We start from the raw sequence: 21,750 nt of genomic DNA on the forward strand, positions 1-21,750 counted from the left end.
AGCTGGTATATCATCTTTAAATATCGTACCTTATAAAACTCAAAGACAGATTTTTGTTGTTGTTGTTGTTTTGTTTGTTTTTTTGCATTACGCAGGCCTCTCACTGTTGTGGCCTCTCTCGTTGCGGAGCACAGGCTCCAGACGCACAGGCTCAGCGGCCATGGCTCTGCGGCATGTGGGATCTTCCCGGACCGGGACACGAACCCGTGTGCCCTGCATCGGCAGGCGGACTCGCAACCACCACTGCGCCACCAGGGAAGCCCTCAAAGACAGTTTTTATCGTGAACACAAGTACTAACGAAATCTAACTTACCAAATGATCCATGTGCTCAGACTAATTATAATACAGTGAAACTCTGCTCTCCAACTCTTGAAGTGCTTCAATGAATGCTGGCTTTCTGAGTTTGTACCACATCCCTAAAGATGAACAGAACACTCTTTGTATGATTTACATACAAGTTTATTTCAAATTAATCAAAACTTAAATCATACTCAAACATACTAGAAGTTTTGTTTTGTTTTTAGTTTCAAGCAGGAGGGAAAAGTTTCAGAAAACAATATGGATTCTCATTAAATTCAATTTCTTGCAAAGAGGCTAACTTGCTTCTTGTTACATAGTAGAACAGTCATGAGCCAAGTTAATTTCCATACCATTTAAAAATGTACACGCTCTCTGTCTTATGCATGGTGGGACCCTAAGCATCCTCAAAGGCCAGTCGTGCCCCTTCCCTATACACACATTTCCTAATACCCTACACACCTCCACCTAACTCCACGGAAAACTAGTGAGACTCAGACCAATCACAGTAACTTCCATCACCAGGTAAGTAAAGAAATGAGATTCAATTCCAGTCAATGTCCCATGAGGGGCAGTCTAATGGATGTTTCTGGAAAAGTTTTACGTATTTTAAAAAAGAACACAGGGAAGGGATGTACTTTTTGCCCTCTTTGTGGCCTCTGGTGATTGCTGTGTGAAACACAGTGCACGAAACATCTTTTACCATCCTGAAACCATGAAACTGAGGATGGCACAGCAGAAAAATGGAAGAAATCTCAGTTTTTAATGTTCTTTCCATTGAAGCAACTAACTTTAAGTGGCCCTACTTCTGGCTTTCTATGTGAGATAATAAAGATGCCTCTTATTCTAAAAAATATATATATACTTTTAATTTTATTTAAAAATTCCTTTATTAAAGATATCAATAGGTTCTATAACGTTGTAAAGCAACTATACTCCAATTTTTAAAAAAAGATACCAATAGCTTCTAAGCTCTTAAGAGAAATAACTTTGCAAAAAAAAAAAGAAAGAAAAGACAGAATAATCACTTTTCATAGAGAAAAAAATGAATCCAAAAAGATTTTTTAAGAACCCCAAAACCTGGATCCATTTCCTAAGTAAATACAAATAGGTAAAGGCAGGGCCACATATGAGAACTATTGCAAGTGGGCTGGATTCCCTTTTGAAGTATTTATAAACCACACGATTAATTTCTGAACATACATAAATTTTACTTTACCTTAAACATTTCTAAGCTCGGCCTTGGAGAGTTCTGTCTAAACACAGAATAAATTAATCTTAAGTTCTAAGCATTACCAAGAGTCAGAGCTCACAGTAAGATTTAAGGAAAATATTTAAGACAAACTCTCACATAAAAGAGACTTTTCTCACCTGAAAACCACACTTGAGGCACAACCAAATATCAGAAGGAAGTACTGGCTGTCCATCATAGAATTTTCTTTCTTTTAAACATTCCAAGCAAACTGACCACAGATTCTCAACTATTGCTTTTTTCACATGATTTACACTGATAGCATGACTTACATGTTGGCAAGTGAAACCTACTGAATAAGACAAAAAATTTGAATATTTTCTTTGCCAAACCAAAGTGATACCATTAGCAAGCAAAAGTCAACAATATTAAAATGCTATAACTAAAAAGCACAGACATTCAAAAAACAAAATAACTCAAAAGGATACGTACTGCATGATTCCACTTACAAAACATTTGTGAAATAACAAAATTATAGAGTTGGAGAACAGATTAGCAGTTGCCAGGGGCTTTAGATGGGGAGCAGTGGTGTGGCTATAAATAACTAGCACTCAAGGTGGTGATACTGTAATCAAGTATCTTGACTGGCACTTATAGAAAGCTACACATGTAAGTAAACTGCATACACACATACACACACACACACACGTGCATGTATATCTGGTGAAACCTGAATAAGCTCTAAGGATTGTACCAATGTCAGTTTCCTGGTTTTGATACTGTACTATAGAAATACAAGATGTTACATCAGGAGAGACTTGATGAAGACTGAATGGGACCTCCTTGTATACATGTTGTACCTTCCTGTAAATCTAAGATTAATTCAAAAATTAAAAGTTTAATAAATAGGAAGATTATTTATTGAGCAGCTACTATGTATCAAGCATTTTGAATGTATTTTCTTTCACTAAGATACACAAGTAAAATCTTCCCATGGGCTAGTTCTGCTATGATACTATTTTCACCATTGTTGCGAGAAAGAAAAGAGAAGAAAAAAACAAAAGCATAATTTGCAGGAACAAGAATTCTCAGAATTCTCCTTAATGACTATTCCCAAATAACAAATGATTTTGCATGGTCCTTCATTATCCTTTATAACAGATTCTTACTGTGTGCCCTGCGTGGAGACAAATGGCCAAAATGAACAAATATGTTTTTAATTTATCAAATAACCATATTCTTCTCTCAAGGGCTCAATAACACTTCCATTCCTCCCAAATACCTGAACACTTCAATTTCTACCCCTCAAATATCCCAAACACCAAATCTACAGCTATCTGCCAAAACCAAACAACAAAGGCAGAGACTGATTACCTTGAAGAGGGAAACAAAAGGAGTATGTACATTTCAACTTTCTCCACTTCCCTTTCTGAATGCAAAGCATTCCTTTTCACCTACTGGTTAACTAGGGACTAGGCATTAGTTCCATTTCATTCTGAAGATAAAGAATGTGATTCCTGACAAATTACTTATAATAAATAGTTTCAACAAAAATAATATGTAAATCTGATAAAAGATCAAAACTTCTAATTTTACACCAAGAGTAAGTTATAAGACTAGACATAAAAGGAGTAATTCTGAAGTCCTATGTTTGAAAAGCAAGGATGCATGCCATTAAAGAAAGGGCTGTTCAGGGGAAGACCGACAAAAATGACCACACAGGTACAGGACCTAGAAATGGTTTACCAAATGTCATTGCTTTGAGTTTTTATATTTTAAAATTCTAAGGGAAAAATCATTCCACACACCTTCTATATCATCTCTGGCGTGGGACTGGCCAGAGTAAAACTTAACCATTCTCTGATTCTACAATTCAGACTTATGAAACTGAAACTATTAATGAATTCAGAGATAAGTGAATTCAAGACAAAAAAGCTTCTAGGCCCCTAAATTAAATCTATTAGCTTTTAAATATCTCAACCATATATACTTTTTATAAGTATATTTAAAAGTCTGAGGTTTTCCTACAAAAGCTAACCAGTGTCTAAACAGTATTCACTATCTTTTGTGGGGGAAAAATGTGAAAAATATCCTTCTACGTTAATAAGTAAATTCCCTCAGTTTTCTGCAATTCATTTAATCATATAATTGTCTAAATTTCATTTGACAAATAGGTTCTCTAGAGATTCCTAAATAAAAATATAAAAATCTATTAAAGTCTAGAGTTGTTTCACATTAACAAATCAAAAACAATAATTAAAATCTCCATATTTTTTACTTTAAATATTAATAAAAATTTCACAAGGAGTCTTCCAGTTTGCAAATGGTGGCATAAAATTAACACTTCCCCTTTCTCCTCCCCAAAACGATCTAAGGGCAGAAAGAACAGAAAACAAAAATACAGAGTTCATTTTCAGAGGAACCAGGAGACAGGTGAAGCCCCAAGTCACAAATTAAGTGGAAAGCCTCCCACCTCAAAGCAGCAGAGATCAAACAGGGGTGTGCACAGAAGGAAGCAGAGAGAGCACTGCAGCAGTAGATTTCACAGAGAACAAGCCATGCTTTGCAGACATAGAACAAAACCTAAGTCTCTGTGCTGCAACAACAGTGGCAGGAGCACCCCTATATCCAATTTTGTTTTGAGAAGAATCGAAAGAAGGGGATTTCTCATTCACTAGGTGAAAAGAAAAAAGCAAGCCATAATTGCAGGGAACAGCCTCATCTCTATGGCAGTTGGAAAGAAGAGATAATTTGGATTCTGAAAAAAACCCAGGGCTGCATAATCCTGGTGGCTGGAAAGAAGTAAAGCCTATACGAGCTCAAATTCAACAGTCAGGTCTCAACAGTGCTCTGGCCCTCCTTCTTACACAAATATTCTAAAACAAACTAGCCCAAGAAAAGTAACCCTACGTCAAAGAAAATCAAAGCCACAAATTCTATGCTAAGATAACATAAGAAAAAGGAAGGAAGGAAAAGGAAAAATGGCAGAGCAATCGCTGCCATGCAATAAAAACACAAAAAAGAAGCAAACACTTTAGGCTCAGGCGGCAGAGCAATAGGAAGTGACCAGCAGAGTTTAGGATAAATAAATAAAACCACAAAAACGAATGCAAAATTAAAAAGAGTGTAAGGTGAAAGCAACACTGCTGAACACACAGTAAAAAATAAAAATGAAAACAGCATGCAAAGGAAAAAGGAAATAGGAGTTTTAGAGGATTTGAGAAAAAATGATAACTATGGAAGATAGGCAAAAGAGAGTTAACATAAGAATAATAAGAATCCCAGAAGAAACCTTATTAACAGAGTAGAACAAATATTTAGAGACATAATTCAGACTTCCTTCAATACAGCAATCTATCCTGAAACATCATCCAAGTTAAAAACACTTAAAAATGGAAATAATATATTAAAAACCTCTTTTTAAATGGAGAACTGAACTGGTAAGTCAGTAAGGAAAATCCTCAGAAGCTAAAACCCAAGACATGAAGCTAAAAAGAAAAGCAAGCCAGGAAGCTAGCAGCTCTCCAGGGTCATCTGCCAACCTCACTGGCTTGAAGGCTTGGTTTTCACAGCCAGGAGAAACAAACAACAAGATGCCAATTCTAAGTCAAATATAAAATAAACAAAATCTCAATAAAAATGTCCACAGGATCTAGACAAGCTGATTTTAAAGTTCATGCAGAAAATGGTCGTTAAAAACATATATTATTATTTTTCTTCTGCAACACTATTCAGGATGCCAGACATCATAATTTACCAGCAATGTCATCTGAAGAGTCTTCATCATGAGGTATGGTAGGCCTTTTACTTCTTTTGGCTTTCTCAGGTAAAGCTTTGGATGGCTCTTTCACCCGCATCTGTTACTTACTGAAAAGGTTGGGGGTAAACATACACATTAATCCTCCAAATTAAAACTTTACGTATTTTACTCAACACATACTAAAATGGAAATGACTTCAAGTTTAATGGGCCTAGTAAATTAACAGAGGAAGAAGGGAGCACCAGCTGAAACCAAAGAAATCTTTATTAAACCAATAAACTTTTTTAATACAAAAAATCGAACTACATTTGACTTTTGTTCCCTACATGTATGATGTCCAGGTGAATTAAAAAAACCTGAAGTGTACGCTGCTTCTGGTTCCTGTGCTTCCCTTGTCCTTTCTCTCATTTCACCAGCTAGAAGACAGGCGGAGCTGGAAGAGCCGTAACGGGCCACGGGTGGAGGCCTGGTGCCAAGCACAGCAGAGCCGCCCTACCTGCACTCAGTGGCCCAGCACTGGACTACTGACAGAGAAATACATTTCTAACTTTTTAAGCTCTTGCATTTTTTGCGAGTTTTTCCCCCACTTTTTCATTATGAAAAATTTTAAACTTCCAAGAAAGTTACAAGAACAGGATAATGAACACCCATATACTGTCTAGATGCCACATCTCGAATATTTTGCCCTATTGGTTTTATCTAAATATCAATGTGTATATAGACATATCTATACATGTATGTATGTTTGTTTTTGCTGAACTATTTAAAAGGAAGTTGCAGAGAGCATATATCCCTTAAGGCAGCGGTCCCCAACCCCTGGGCTGCTAACGGTCCGCGGCCTGTTAGGACCCGGGCCGCAGAGCAGGAGGTGAGCGGGGTGCGAACGAATGAAGGTTCATCTGCTGCTCCCCCTCGCTCGCATTACTGCTTAAACCATCCCCCCTCTTCCCATGGAGAAACTGTCTTCCACAAAACCGGTCCCTGCTGCCAAAAAGGCTGGGGACCACTGCCTTAAGGAGATTCTCCTATACAGTCCTATCATTTTCACCTTTAAGAAAATTAACAGTAATTCCTTAATATCATCTCATATCCTATCATATTCTAATTTCTTCAGCTGACCTAAAGTATCATCTGTACTGGTGTTTTTTTTTTTTTTTTTTTTTTTTTTGCGGTATGCGGGCCTCTCACTGTGTGGCCTCTCCCGTTGCGGAGCACAGGCTCCGGACGCGCAGGCCTAGCGGCCATGGCTCACGGGCTTAGTCGCTCCGCGGCATGTGGGATCCTCCCGGACCAGGGCACGAACCCGTGTCTCCTGCATCGGCAGGCGGACTCTCAACCACTGCGCCACCAGGGAAGCCCTGTACTGGTTTTTTGATTAAGAATTTAATCAAGGTTTGCACTTTGTACTGGTTATGTCAGTATCTTTTAATCTACAACTGTTCTTCCCATAAGAAATGGAGAACTAATACTGTCTTACTTTCCTAAGACAACTGGCTTTTTTTAAGAGATCAGGCCAGTGCGTGAGTCAAACTGGAGATCTTGTTAAAATGTGGATAGCAAAGTGATTCCGAGACATATATATATACATATATATGTATATATATATATATTCTTTTTAATATTCTTTTCCATTATGGTTTATCACAAGGAAAACTTTTTTTTTTGGCTGCGAGGGGTCTGTTGCTGCGCGTGGGCTTTCTCTAGTTGTAGCGAGCAGGGGCTACTCTTCGTTGCGGTGCACAGGTTTCTCATTGCGGTGGCTTCTCTTGTTGTGGAGCATGGGCTCTAAGTGTACGGGCTTCAGTAGTTGTGGCACACTGGCTCTAGAGTGCAGGTTCAGTAGTTGTGGCACATGGGCTTAGTTGCTCCACGCTCTGCGGCATGTGGGATCTTCCCGGACCAGGGCACAAACCCGTGTCCCCTGCACTGGCGGGCAGATTCTTAACCACGTGCCATCAGGGAAGCTCCTCTAAATATATTTTTAAGAAATCCCTTCTATTTCTTAAAAACTTAAAGTTAATTCTAAAGATTTTAGATACAAGTTAATGCATTTTTTAAACCACTATATCCTAAATCCTACCTAATACCATGCTACTCCATGGCTAAGCTAAACTGTAATTTTTTTTTTTTTTTTTTTTTTTGCAGTATGCGGGCCTCTCACTGTTGTGGTCTCTCCCGCTGCGGAGCACAGGCTCCGGATGCGCAGGCTCAGTGGCCATGGCTCACGGGCCCAGCCGCTCCGCGGCATGTGGGATCTTCCCGGACCGGGACACGAACCCGTGTCCCCTGAATCGGCAGGCGGACTCTCAACCACTGTGCCACCAGGGAAGCCCTATACTGTAATTTTTGTGGTTGTTTATTTGCTTTCATTGATCAAGGTGGAAGAATCTTTCAATTCAATAACAAATCCTGAATCCTGATTTAGTCACACTATGTTCCACATAAGGAAGCTTTTGAGTTTACCATTTTAAGAGCCATTTCCTTAAGTCCAAGGATCATCACTACTGAACAAGGCTGCAATAAATTAAGGCCTTAGGGGTTACAGAGATGCAGAAGGTCTCCAAGTTCCTTGACCACTTCATTTCTGACTGCCTTCACCCTCCAGACCGCCTCATCCACTTATCCCTACAGTCCCACCTTGCAAAATCACTAATTCAAGTATTCTGTTCTCTGATCACAACTTCAAGTTTTGCCAGCTTGCTTCATCAGCCACTCCAATACTCCTTTAGTGCCCAGGCTGACAAGAGGCTGCATCTCAACAAGTGCTTCCATGATCACTGTAGCAGGGAAGGGAGAAAGGGAAGTGGCAAATCGAGGGCTGGTTCTTAAAGTGTCACTTGCAAGTGACACATGTCTGCTTATATTTTACTAGCCAAAGCAAGTCATATGGCCATATTTAACTTCAAACAGACAAAAGGGGGAGGGGCACGGGGGGGTAATGTACAAAGAGTACAACCTTAACATGTACCCAGAAAGAACAGAATATGTGTGCACAGCCTTAATGACTTACCACACCACCCCTCTAACAGAACCCCAATCCTAGACAAATCCAATTAACCACTTTCTCCCTGAATGCATCCAATCAGGCTGGAGAAAGTCTTGTAAGAAAGGAGACTGGGTCCACTAAATTCATAATCATAACCGCAAATGGAGATTGGGTCCACTAAATTCATAATCATAACTGCAAACGGATCAAGACACCCCATTATCTACTACACCTTCTGGCCAACTCACTTATATATTCCTCACACAGCCTTCTGAAATCTTTTTCACCCTCCCAAACCTCCAACTCCTCCTCTCCCTACTCCTCCAAATTATCATCTGGTCTTCTACTTGATTGAGAGAAAAGAGATGTAATCAAATAGCAAATCGGATCTTTGTACCACCCAATTTACAAACTTACCTCCAACTATTTTAACTTGATGTCCTGGAAAGAGACAGGCATAACTAAGAGAATCCAAGAAAAATGGCCCATGAGAAACTGGTCATATTTTTACACCCCCTGCACAGGTAAACTCTTGATAAAGATGAGCATTAACACATAGCTAATACAGGCAGAATAACCAAAAGAACCAGGTAGCTGACCTAGAATCTATAAAACACCTATGCCTCTTTTCAAAAACACTGACTCATACTTAACTTGGCAATGTAGAGTCAATTTCCAGTGATTTTTCTAATACATATACTATGTCTAAACATACAGAGTCATTTTGGATGGTAACCCACTATTTAGCAGTCAATTATCTGTATAGCTTTCTTCTTCAATTCCCCGTTCAGGCAAAAAGAGACAAAATTAAAGTCCGATTATTGGAGCTTCAAATACTATCATCATTATTGTGTCTGGGGAGTTCCGAGAACACCCTCTCATTTGGAGATTTACTATAAGGACTCACAAAACCCAGCATATAGTTGTATTCATGGCTAACACTTATTACAGCAATGCAGTATGGACGTACAGCTTGATCATAATGAAAAAGACACAGGTGAAGTCTAGAGGAATCCAAGTGTAGGTTTCCTTACCATTCTCTCCCTCCCAAGAGGGGTTACCACACTTTTCCCCCAATAAGTAAAATCCAGTAATGTCTGTGCAATGTTTCTGCTCAGGGAAGCCCATTACAGACTCACTGGTGCAGGATTTTTAGGGAGGCTAGAAACTTCTGCATAAACCGTACCCTACAACATAAAACATGTTGTTCCCAGATGCCAAGCAAGGGCTAACCCTTCTAAGGACAGCAGTCTCAGGCATGCTATATTAAGTGTTTTCAGCACAAATAGATACAAATAGATACGTGGCCATTTTTCTCACGTGGTTTCCCAAACAAAACTTCCGTTTTCAACTTCCGCGTTTACCTACACCTGTCTTTTCTCTAATGTAGGATGTGTAACTGTTTACAAATGTTTAATTTTTTTAAACGGCCGTGAATACAAAAGCCCATATTCTCAAAAAAGAAAAAAATCTTTTTTTCCCTACTCTTGGGCGATTATTTTCGGCGGGGATGCCGGGGGAGGGAAGAAAGAGACAAAACTCTCTTTTTAGAGGCTCAAAAAGATGACCAGCACTTACTTTTTTGTGCATCGCACTCGGTTCTCAGAACTGAAGAGATACTAACCCATTTCATCCTCCCAACCACCAACCACCTTAAGAGATAGGTTACTATTATTTCTCCCACTTTATACTTGAAACTGAGACACACAGTAGTTAGGTGACTTGCAGAAACCAGGAGCCAGTAAGCTATGGATGGAGATTTGGACCCAGGCAGTCCATCTCCAGGGTTCCTAATACTGCACGATGCTGCCAGACACCCACGGTAAGACTCGTCCTCTGGTCTCTAACAAAAACATCCCAAGTTTCTGAAAAGAAAATGCGCCGTGAGGATGAGCGCGGAAAGGAGGCCGGAAGGGTGCTGGGTCGCCACGACCCTGGTCAAGGTGAGGCGGCCCCTCTCCCGCCCCACCTCGCCGGCTCCTCTCGCCGCCGCCTGGACACCCAGCCAGCCCGGCCACGCTCACGCGGCCCTCGGTGACCGCCTGGAGTCCCTAGGGATCGGGAAGGCGAGGGAGCGTGGGAGGGGGGGGCGTTCATTCCCAGGCCAGTCAAGCCACAAGGGCCCGGGGTTGCGGAAACGAAGACGGAGAAACTGCGGCGACCCCAGCTCCGAGCCCCAACTCACCCTGCCAGGCCCGGCGGCAGCATCTACAACCGGAAGAGACTGCGCCTGCGCGTCCGCCCCTCCCGCTGGCAGGGGCGGGACCTCGTGTGCCCGCCCCCACGTTCGGGGGGAGGGGAGTTGGGACCGCCCCTCGTGTGGCCGCGCACCCGGAGTTGGGCGTGGACAGGGAGGGGCCGGCTCGCGTCGCGCCTGCGTCCTGTAAGTTTGCAGGACTAGGTAGGCCCCGGCTAATCTTAGAAAAATGTTAAGTAGGCTGCTAATTGGATCCTGATAGTGGCCTGGAGTTCGCGCAGCTGGGGTGTTCTTGGAGTCAGGATTAAGTCCCACTTCTTGCTGGACAGCGTGCCCGGACAGCCTCCGACTTCTCGTCGTCACATTCTTCTGTGCAATAAAATCACACCAGACATCATGTATTTTCTTGTTTTTTCCCATTATTGTTGTCTTACCTGTCGTTCTCACTTTTAAAAAAATTTTTTTTAATTTATTTTTATTTATTTATTTTTGGCTGCATTGGGTCTTCGTTGTTGCGCTCCGGCTTTCCCTAGTTGTGGTGAGCGGGGACTACTCTTCCTTGTGGTGCACGGGCTTCTCATTGCGGTGGCTTCTCTTGTTGCGGAGCTCAGGCTCTAGAGCACAGGCTCAGTAGTTGTGGCACACGGGCTCTTCCCGGACCAGGGCTTGAGCCTGTGTCCCCTGCATTGGCAGGTGGATTCTTAACCACCGCACCACCAGGGAATTCCTTCACTTCTTTATTAGAAAATTTCTTGACCTATACCTAGACTTCTTTGAAGCTCGATTACCCGTTAAAGTGGTTTTCACTTTGCATATGTTTAGTAAAAGTAATTGGTTGAAAAATACTTTGTTTGAATGATATTGCAGACATCAACACTAGTTACAGATAAACTCTACGATTCTTGTAATCTTTCACAATTCTTCAGCCAGGGGACAGGTGTGGCCTTATGGAAAGAGCCTTGGATTCCTATTTGATGGATTCTTCAAAGGAAGGAAATTATTTTTAAATGGTACCTAGTAAGTATATTTTTAGTGCTACTGCAAAGACATTATGACAAAACATCAAATAGAAATATAAATGTGCTTAAGGTCAGCTCTGTATACATTTCAAATAATGTTAAGTATCTTAATTTTACCGTCATTGTTCTGTCTGAAAAATGTATGGAATACTTTGCTAAGCTATAGGCTATACATATATTAAGTTTTTATCTGTATTTTAAAAGATACATTCTTTATCATAGAAGTAATACATGAAAGTTTCACATAAAGTTCTTCACCTTTTCCTCCTTTCCTCATTCCCATTTGCTTTCCTCAGAGGTAACATTTCCTCTCCTCTATTTTCTGTTTCTTGTGTATAGTTTCAGGAATTGTCTTTGCACATACAATATGCCTTTGTACTACATTTTTATATGATTACCATTTGTTAAAAGAGAACACAGTCAGGTTAGATTACGGTCTATTTTCTATTCTGCAACTTGATTTATTTTCACTTGATTGTATATCTTGGACATATCTCCACACCAGCCTCATTCTCTTTACTTGTTGCTGAGAACTCCAGTAAATGGATGTATCATTTTTTCCCAATCAGTCCTGTTAGTGTACATTTATCTTTGCCTACTTGTGCAGATATTTTCAGTAGATAAACTATTAGCGGTGAAAATGCTGAGTCAACAGGTGTTCAAGGGCTTCCCTGGTGTCACAGTGGTTAAGAATCCACCTGCCAATGCAGGGAACACGAGTTCAAGCCCTGGTCCGGGAAGATCCCACATGCCGCGAAGCAACTAAGCCCGTGCGCCACAACTACTGAGCCTGCACTCTAGAGCCCGCGAGCCACAACTACTGAAGCCTGAGTACCTAGGGCCCGTGCTCCGCGACAAGAGAAGCCACCGCAGTGAGAAGCCCGCGCACCGCAACGAACAGTTGCCCCACTCGCCACAACTAGAGAAAGCCCGAGTGCAGCAACGAAGACCCAACACAGCCCAAAATAAATAAATTAAATAAATAAATTTGAAAAAAACAAAACAAATTTTCAAGTTTTGATAAACTTTTGGAAAAAACGTTGCATGAAAGGCAATACATTTCCTAATTCTTCATTTGATTTGTCTAAAATCTGGGGGCTTGATGTGGATTTAGAAAGAAATGGGAAAAATCCCAAGTCTCTTAAAAATCCTCTCCTTTCAGGGGCTTCCCTGGTGGCGCAGTGGTTGAGGGTCCGCCTGCCGATGCAGGAGACACGGGTTCGTGCCCTGGTCCGGGAAGATCCCACATGCCGCGGAGCAACTAAGTCCGTGAGCCATGGCCGCTGAGCCTGTGGGTCCGGAGCCTGTGGGTCCGGAGCCTGTGCTCCGCAGCGGGAGAGGCCACAACAGTGAGAGGCCCGCATACCGCAAAAAAAAAATCCTCTCCTTTCTAATTGTCTTTCACTTGCATTGTGGTGAAAAATAAAATGAGTTATTTGAGAATTAATGACTCATATCAACTCAGCACTAGTAGACCTTTCCCAGAAAACATTACATTATTTCTCTACTTTTCATTCCACTTCAAGCCTTACTTCCCTTGGTCACACTGACTCTGAAGGAAGAACTTGGACGTTTGTCCAAGGAGCAATGATCAGTACTCCTGTTTGACAAGATCTTTTTGCTCTAAGCCCTCTTAAATAAACCAAGTTTGGCACTGTGCTAGTTACAGGAGGACATATTCATCTTTTCAGAAAAAGAAATCCTACAGAAAAATAATTCTCAAATAATCAGTCATGAACACTTGAAAAGAATTGTTTAGTAATATGTGCTCTTGCAAAAGTGTAAATTAGATTAAATGTGATTCATTGAGGCCAAGTACATTGTTTCCATATCTGTGTCCATACGACCTGTGGTTTATGATGCGGATGCCACAGAGAGTACATGAATCTACAATATTTAATGACATCTTAGTTCAAAGTCAATCCACAAAGTAGATTACACAGAGACTATGGTTAAACTTCAAATGACTTGGAAAACATAACTGTTAATGTTGTCATTGGTATAGAAATCTGAAGTCGTTTTATTAATTAATTTATTGAAAGCTGAATAATTTAAAAGTGCACGCTTAATGAAATTATTCCTTGAACACATACTTTACTAATTGGAAACTAATTTTAAAAAATTTCACTGTGAATCCATTTGCAGTTAAATATGGCTTTCATTATCCTTGGGAACCAAATTGAGAATAAATTTAAAATAAGGTAATGAACCAAGTTGAGAATAAAGTAAAAACAAGGTAGTAAGAAACTTTATATGCTGTAGGCTGAATATGCTCCGTCCACAACCACACACCAAGGTGTTCTAATTCCTGGAACCTATGAATATATTACCTTACATGGCAAAAGGGTTTTGTGCATATGATTAAATCAGGATTATCCCAGTGGTCCCAGTGTAATCACAAAGGTCCTTATGAAAGGGAGGCAGAAGGGTGAGAGGAAGAGAAGAGGATGTGACAGCACAAGCAGAGGTCGGAATTAGAGATCTGAAGATGCCAAACTGTTGGCTTTGAAGATGGGGAAACGGACCAATAGCCAAGGAATGCAGGCAGCCTCTCCTAGATGGAAAAGGTAAGTACAGAAATTCTCCCCTACAGCCTTCAGAAGGAACACAGGCTTGCTGACACCTTAATTTTAGCCTAGTGACCTCTGACCTTCAAAACTGTACATAATAAATTTGTTGTTGTTTTAAGTCACTAAGTTTGTGGTATAGTAGCAGTTGGAAACTAACACATTTTATAAATTAGTTGGACCTGACTCTGACAGAGTTATCGTCAAATATCATCATGTTGTGGGGAAAAGATGACAGTATGAGATTATCTTAATAGTGACATCAGTTGAACCAGCTATGGGAGTGAAGAGCAATTCTTAGAAAAGTGCACATGTGCTTTGCTTTAATTCAATGCATGAGAATCCTGTTATGAAGTAAATTGGAGAAATTTATTTACTTTATATATTTAAATATTATCTTTGTTATATTCTACTTCCACTTTTAAACTTTGTCTCTCCTTAAAAAAATAATAATCATAAACAAAAAAGCAAACCCAACCCTTAGTTTCTTACCAGGCAATTTTAAATTTTACAGCAGGGCACGTTTCCGTCCGCGGTTACTCCTAGTGGCACTACCCGGTTCGGCCGGAGCCCGGCTGGGGGGCGCCCGAGAGCCCGGCGCGGTTCGCCCGGCGGCGGGAGGAGGAGGAGGAGCAGGAAGAGGAAGTGGTTTGTGGTCCTGAGGCTCGATACGGAGATGAGGCTGCTGCGACTATTGCACTTGAGTGGGCGCCAGGCGATCCTCGGGTCCGCAGAGGCTGCGCTCTGGGGTGAGCTCGGGGTCCCAGGGGAAAGGGAGAACGCCTAACCTCGGGCCGCTGGGAAGGGATGGTGTTGGTGAGGGTGATCGCTTCTTTTTTAAAGGTTTCCAGTTAAAAGTCAGACCCAGTACGCTTGGCACCTGGGAATGTAACACCCACTTGCAGTTCTTGTTCCTTCAGATTCCGGGCTTCTGGGGTTGCTCTCGGGGTACGCACGGAGAGGGGCAAACATTGCTCCAGGGAGCTCGCGTGGGAAGGCAGTTATAAAGGTATGGGCGCTTGACTGCGCAATGAAGATCAATTCGCGACTCAGAGAAGTGAGCTCAGCGGCCAGTTCTTGCCCGGGAGAGTCGCAATGAGGAGCCCAGTCTTGCGGGTTATACTTGTGAGCCACTAGAGAGCAGCATTCATGGGCTGATGAAACCTACAGTTACCACGTTAGGTATGTAATAGTACCACCCCTAATTTTACAGCTGGCGAAACAGAAGCCAGAACAGCGAAGGTGGTCAGTGGAGGAGGTGGGTCTAAAACCCACAGCAGGCCTCCAGTTCCTTCTCTTTGCTTTACGTGCTGCCTCTCCTTTAGCAACAACCTTTGTGGATAAAGATACAGGGGCCCCAGCGTAACACTTTCTCCCCACCCCCGCCCCAGTTATTCCATTTTAACTCTTGGTACAGCCTCTGTAGTTGAAGAGGTGTCATTCCTGCAAATTCTGTTATTTGGTTTTACCTTTAATCAGCATTTATTGAGCTCCTAATCTGCCAGACGTCCTGCTGGGGATACAGTTTACATCACCACTTTGGGGTTAGACACACAAAAACCATCACCTCACACAGCCCAGTCGAATGAGACTGCAATGGAAAGGACTGAGTTGGAGAAGGTGTTAGAGAAAAGGTGCCTGTTTCATTTTTAAAAATTCTACTTGTAATACATGATTATATTCTCATATTAAAACAAACAATAAAGCACAGCATGAGTCCCCTTTATGCACTCTCCCCATATATGAGTATACATAAATGTACGCATGAAAATAATACATAGGTTAATATATATATAATAGCTTAGTATATATACGGTATCTATAATATCTATCTCTCTGTATATATACTATATACCATAGATATATATATACTATATACTATAGATATCTATATATAATGTGATATACACTGTGCTTGCTTTTCGGTAATTTTTTTCTCACCTAGGTATTCAGAAGCTTTCTATAGCAGCACATACAACTCTTTTAACCACTGCATATATTCCCTACTATGAATTACCAGTTTATTTAACGAGTCCCTTATTGATGGATATTTTGGTTTCTAATTTTTTTGCTATTATAAAAAGTTCTCAATCATTATCATTGTACATGCTTTTTTGTGCATATGTACAAGTATTTTACAAGAGTAGATACCTAGAAGTGGAATTGTATTAAAGGGGAGGTGACAAGTGACATTTAGCGGGGTCATAAAGGAGACTTAGAGTGCCAGGTAGAGATGAGAGAGAAAGGTATTCCCTTCAGAGGGAACAATGTCCATAAATCATGAAGGAAATGTGAAAATAGATATTTATTGTGCACTGTATAGAGTATTTAAACCTCACAGCAACTCTTAAAAGGTTAAATAATATTATTCGAGGGCTTCCCTGGTGGCGCAGTGGTTGGGAGTCCGCCTGCCGATGCAGGAGACGCGGGTTTGTGCCCCGGTCCGGGAAGATCCCACATGCCGCGGAGCGGCTGGGCCCGTGAGCCATGGCCGCTGAGCCTGCGCGTCCGGAGCCAAAAAAATTATTCGATTTTACAAATAAGAAGCTAAGTACCAGAGAGTTTAAGTAATCTGCCCAGGGTCACAGAGCCAAGTGGGCAAGCCAGGATTTGAACCTAGGTTTATCTGACTCTAAAATCCCTGCTCTTTCCACTATAAAAATGAGATTAGAGCACATGTATACTTTTGATGTTGCTGGAGGGTAGGATAATTGGGGCAGAGAAGGAATGAGGAGGAGGTTTGGTAAGTTATATTGGTAAGGGCGGGTTGAAGGACATTATAGAACATACTAAGAAGCTTGGACTGTATATCCTCTAGTGTAGGCTGTAGGGAGTAACCAGGTGAGGTTGGATTTACCAGTGTGGAAACAGCAAAATTGGAGTTTATTCAAAGTTTAAGCTCAAAAAGTGAAAATTAGGTATAGCCTGTATTACTCTTGAAAATCCCTCAAGAGAACCACACATCATCTCTCAGGAATCCAAAACAGCCAGTTTTTCTTCACTGTAGGAGCAGTTCACTGTTTCTTTGGTTGAGCATCAGATGAAGTGGTTAATTTACAAGTGGAGGCCATGTTGTACAAACACACACACACACTATAGCTTTAAATAATTAGTGTGGAGTACAGACTCATACGGTGAGAGGCTTGGGGGAGCTGAGACTCATCAAGGGACCATGCTTGGGACTTCCCTGGTGGTCCAGTGGCTAAGACTCCACGTTCCCAGTGCAGGGGGCCTGGGTTTGATCCCTGGTCAGGGAACTAGATCCCACATACCGCAACCAAAGATCCCACATGCTGTAACGAAGATCCCACGTGCCGCAACTAAAAAAAGATTCTGCATGCCGCAGTGAAGATCCCGCAAGCAGCAATGAAGATCCTGCCTGCCGCAACTAAGACCCAGTGCAGCCAAATAAATAAATATTTTTTTTAAAAAAGAGACCATGCTTGCTTCAGGCTTTTGCTTACCAAGTGGAAAGGCAGGAAATCCAGTCTTACTGATTACTCTTCCTGTTCTCCACACCTGCCCCCCCACCCCACTCCTTGCTGAATTAGAGAAAGTTAAACGTCGGTTTAATATGACTCTACTATACAAGAAAAACTTAGATTAGGGTAAGATTTACAAACTATTTGCAAAATTCAGTTACCAAATGTTGAATGTGTATTTATAAACTCTGGAGAGAGTAGAATATTGGAGGTGGCCCAAGACCAGCCGTTAAGTATGCAGGGCAGGAGGATAGGGCTGCATCTTACTGTTCAGTCAGGCTGTATGCAAAACATATACATTGATTATACAGTTTAGTAAAGTCAAAAGATCAATATGGTTAGCTGACTGGAACAATGGGGAAAATTCCTTTGACCTACTCTTTCCAGATATTAATAGAGATGTCATTTTCAAAGAACCTAAATTATTTTATTCTTTCCAGGTTTGAAGTCAATAAAAGGAAGCTGCAACAATTTTTGTACTGCTATTTGTAAAGATGTCACTTATATGGAACTTAAAAACCTCTTGAAGTCCAAAAAAATTATGTTAATTGATGTTAGAGAACCATGGGAAATTCTTGAGTATGGAAAAATCCCCGGGTCTGTCAATATACCATGTAAGTGACATGTGTCTTAACTGATTCATTAGAAACATATATCCAGTAACTGATTATTTCTAAAATTTAATTGAAATTCTTAAAATTTTCTTTCAGTGGATAACGTAGATGAAGCTCTACAGATGAACCCAAAAGACTTCAAAGAGAAGTACAATGAAGTAAAGCCATCCAAATCTGACAGTCTAGTGTTTTCTTGTTTAGCCGGAGTAAGAAGCAAGAAGGCTATGGACACAGCAATATCTCTGGGCTTTAACAGGTGTGTAGATGAAGGATAAAAATGGGTTTAAGAATATGTATTGGGGACTTCCCTAGTGGCGCAGTGGTTGAGAATCCGTCTGCCAGTGAAGGGGACACGGGTTCGAGCCCTGGTCTGGGAAGATCCCACATGCTGCGGAGCAGCTAAGCCTGTGTGCCACAACTACTGAGCCCACGTGCCACAACCACTGAAGCCCGACCCCTGGAGCCCGTGGTCCGCAACAGAAGTCACCACAATAAGAAGCCCGTGCACTGCGATGAAGCGTTAGCTCCCTGCTTGCCGCAACTAGAGAAAGCCCGTGGGCAGCAACAAAGACGCAACGCAGCCAATAAATAAATTCATTAAATTTAAAAAAACAAAAAAACCTTAAAAAAAAAAAAAAAGAGTATGTATCGCAGGCTTCCCTGGTGGCGCAGTGGTTGACGGTCCGCCTGCCGATGCAGAGGACATGGGTTCGTGCCCAGGTCCCGGAGGATCCCACATGCCATGGAGCGGCTGGGCCCGTGAGCCATGGCCACTGAGACTGCGTGTCCGGAGCCAGTGCTCCGCAGCGGGAGAGGCCACAACAGTGAGAGGCCCACGTACCGCAAAAAAAAAAAAAAAAATGTATTGTAATATTTCATGGGTATACTTTTATTGGCCTACTGAAGAATTTCTTATAATTACTATGTTAGCAATGGCAGGATAGACTGTAGACTCTTATACATTAAGAGTCTCTACTTTTCATCCTACAATCTTTCAAATAGGCTCAAAGTCTAAATAGTATGGTGAGAAGCCATTGCATCTCTAAATCTCTAAATGTCTTATCTCTAAAGTTCTTATGAACTTCGTGCTATAAAGCAGGAGAACTAATTATTTGATGTATGTTTTTAGTGCTCAACACTATGCTGGAGGATGGAAGGAATGGGCAACCTATGAATTTTCGGAGAAGAAACAAGGAAATTGAATTTTGGAATACAAGCTGGCCCTTTCCTTGTGTACGTGCAGCCTAGGAGAGTGGAATAAGCAAAAGAATCAAAATGTAGCCCTGGAATCACTGGTTAATGGGAAGGGGATTTTGTGTAAGTCAATTATTTGTTGAATCTTTTTCTCACCTATAAATTGGGAATACCACTTCCCCCTGCCTACTTCCAAAGGCTAATGAGGCTTGCAGTAATGTATGTGACTTGCCATGGAAACATAAGGGTTGGGATTCTAAAAATTAATTTTTAAATAGTTTAGTATAGTTCAATAGTATTCCAAAAGACCTGGTTACTTGTATTACCTAATCATAATGTGTGACCACTTCTGTTAATATAGTGTCTATACTCTTCAAAGAGGCTATGAACTAGACCAGTTGATTAAGACTTGACTTTAAGACACCAGGAATCTGGGGTGTAGAAAAGTAGGTGAAATATGAACAATGAAAATACAACATTAGCAATATCCAAAGACTTATGGCACTATGACCAGCATGGTAGTGATATAATTTGCAGTTTAAAAAAGTAATATGATCTATGGGGAAAGTAATCAGAACTTCCAGAAAAGTAATCAGAAACCAAGTCTAGTATCTAGCAAACTCCCTATAAGAACTAGAAAAGCTGGAAAATACACATAATACAGACACACACACACACACACTTCAATGTTGGTTCATCTTCTACAGCTTTCCTTCTCCCAGGATCGTGACTCTTCAAATCCTCACTGCCTTCGTAATTCTTTCATGCCTTTAAACAAATTTTATTTATATATTTATATAAACAAATATTACTAGGGCATATATATTAAGGAAGTGAGGATCTGAAGAGCCACAAGCTCACAGAGATTAAAAGCTATAGAGAGTGAACCACCACTGAAGTACTGGGCCCAACCAGGAATAGGTAAATATACGAGGGTATAGAGTCTGGGGAAACACACCAGGCTTTTCCAGAAAGACAAAATATATTCTAAAAGAAAGGAAATACTAGAGAACACAACATTATCTATGTATATGTAATATATACTGAATATGAGTTTAACAGAAATTATGCAATTAAATTGGGAGGATGATGGGAATATAAGTCCCAGGGTAGAACAACTTTGGGGGCGGGGAGGGGGTGGGAGCTGGAAGTGGAGAACAGGAGGTGTGTGAGAAAGTAAAATCTTCATCTTCCATAGTAGGAAGTTAAGAGATAATATTTACAAGTGGAAAAAAAAAATCAAAAGCAAAAAAAAGGAAACTGGAGGGTAAGCAGAGGAGGAGTATAGTAAAGTGTTTAAGAGCCTGGGACCTGCAGCCCAGATGCCCAGGTTTTAATAAGATTCTAATCCAAGCTCTTGTCACTTACTTGTGACTGGGTTAAGTTACTTAACCTGTTCCTCATCTCTGAAATGATTGTTCCGAGAATTAAAAGACTTCGTAATGTAGAGAGCTTGGAATATACTTGTCACATAATAAGTGCTCAATAAATGCTATAATTATAGGCTTGTTACTTGGAAGTGTGGAAGTAACACAACAGCAGAGAAATGACTAAAAGTTGCTCTGGGGAGCAGGAATAAGAAGCAGGGAAAATGGGACTGGGACCTAACATCTTCCTTATGTCTTATAGCAACACTGTCCAAAAGAATTATGATGCAAGCCATTATGTGATTTTTAGTTTTCTTACACTTAAGTAAAATAGGTGAAATTAATTTTAATAGTGTATTATTTAGTCCTATGTATCTAAAAAATCATCATTTAAAACATGTAACCAATATAAACAAATTACATATTTTACATTCTTTTGTTTTGTACCAAGTATTGAAATCCAATGTGTGTTTTTACATTTATAGCACATTTCAATTCAGACTAGCCACATTTTTAGTGTTCAATAGCCACCTGTGGCTAGTGGCTATCTCACTGGACAGTGCAGCCTATGGTAATATTTGATGTTTAGAAAGAACACACATCATCAATGGCTGCTAAATCACAGAAAGAGACAACTAGCCATTATATTTCTCCTGATAGGAGACACTTTATACAGTAGTCTATAATGGAAAAAAAAATTTGAGCCTGAACCTGATCAAGCTTTTGCATTCAATTACCAATACAGAGGAGAAAAGAACATGTTACGTAGCACCTTAAGGATACACTCTGCAAAATAAATATGGTGGGAAATTCTTAGTGGACAAGCAAACCAAAATGGGGAATTTTTTAAATGAAATAAAGGAGAAATCCATGAATTTTAAAAGATTTAAAGGATTTATCAATGAATTGCATGTGTGGTCTTTATTTAGATCCTAAGTAGAATTGTTTAATAATATTTATGATATTAATGAGATAACTGAAAATGTAAACACTGGATATTTGATATTACAAAATTACTTTGACTAACTCTTTTGGGTACAGTAAGTCTTCTATTGGGGGTTTTGTGTTGTTTTG

At 40.6% G+C, this 21,750-nt stretch overlaps 2 protein-coding genes across 9 annotated transcripts in view; one reads left to right on the top strand and one right to left on the bottom strand.

The window, feature by feature from the left end:
* The window catches only part of USP45 (ubiquitin specific peptidase 45), a 65,279-nt gene extending 54,786 nt beyond the window's left edge, over positions 1-10,493 (bottom strand). For 3 of the 8 annotated variants that reach the window (XR_009338922.2, XM_059083676.2, XM_067011526.1), the window contains exons 1-4: positions 10,422-10,483; positions 5,248-5,357; positions 1,670-1,842; positions 314-417 (exon numbers count right to left, since the gene is read on the bottom strand). Coding sequence is in view for 7 of the 8 variants with exons in the window: in XM_059083676.2 (XP_058939659.1) it covers positions 314-417; positions 1,670-1,842; positions 5,248-5,347 (377 nt within the window). In the remaining variant the exon portion in view is untranslated. Of the gene's footprint in view, positions 1-313; positions 418-1,517; positions 1,555-1,669; positions 1,843-5,247; positions 5,358-10,421 lie in introns of those variants that run through there. The other 5 variants (XM_059083669.2, XM_059083670.2, XM_067011523.1 and 2 more) reach the window with 5 other exon arrangements.
* A 4,131-nt stretch (positions 10,494-14,624) lies between these two features.
* Positions 14,625-21,561, top strand: TSTD3 (thiosulfate sulfurtransferase like domain containing 3). The gene is made up of 4 exons (XM_059083707.2): positions 14,625-14,768; positions 17,942-18,115; positions 18,212-18,371; positions 19,245-21,561. The coding sequence occupies exons 1-4, from the start codon at positions 14,696-14,698 to the stop codon at positions 19,315-19,317; spliced, it is 480 nt and encodes a 159-aa protein (XP_058939690.1). The 5' UTR covers positions 14,625-14,695; the 3' UTR covers positions 19,318-21,561.
* The last annotated feature ends 189 nt before the right edge of the window (positions 21,562-21,750 follow it).

Source organism: Kogia breviceps, chromosome 13 (genome assembly GCF_026419965.1).
Source record: "Kogia breviceps isolate mKogBre1 chromosome 13, mKogBre1 haplotype 1, whole genome shotgun sequence".
In the NCBI taxonomy this organism is placed as follows: Eukaryota; Metazoa; Chordata; class Mammalia; order Artiodactyla; family Physeteridae; genus Kogia; species Kogia breviceps.

What these genes read in the sequence shown, in the direction of transcription:
- TSTD3 (XM_059083707.2), top strand. Translation starts at nt 14,696, where the DNA reads ATGAGGCTGCTGCGACTATTGCACTTGAGTGGGCGCCAGGCGATCCTC. An exon ending in CGCAGAGGCTGCGCTCTGGG is followed by an intron (nt 14,769 to 17,941) that starts GTGAGCTCGGGG and finishes TATTCTTTCCAG; the next exon opens with GTTTGAAGTCAATAAAAGGA. An exon ending in ATATCTCTGGGCTTTAACAG is followed by an intron (nt 18,372 to 19,244) that starts GTGTGTAGATGA and finishes GTATGTTTTTAG; the next exon opens with TGCTCAACACTATGCTGGAG.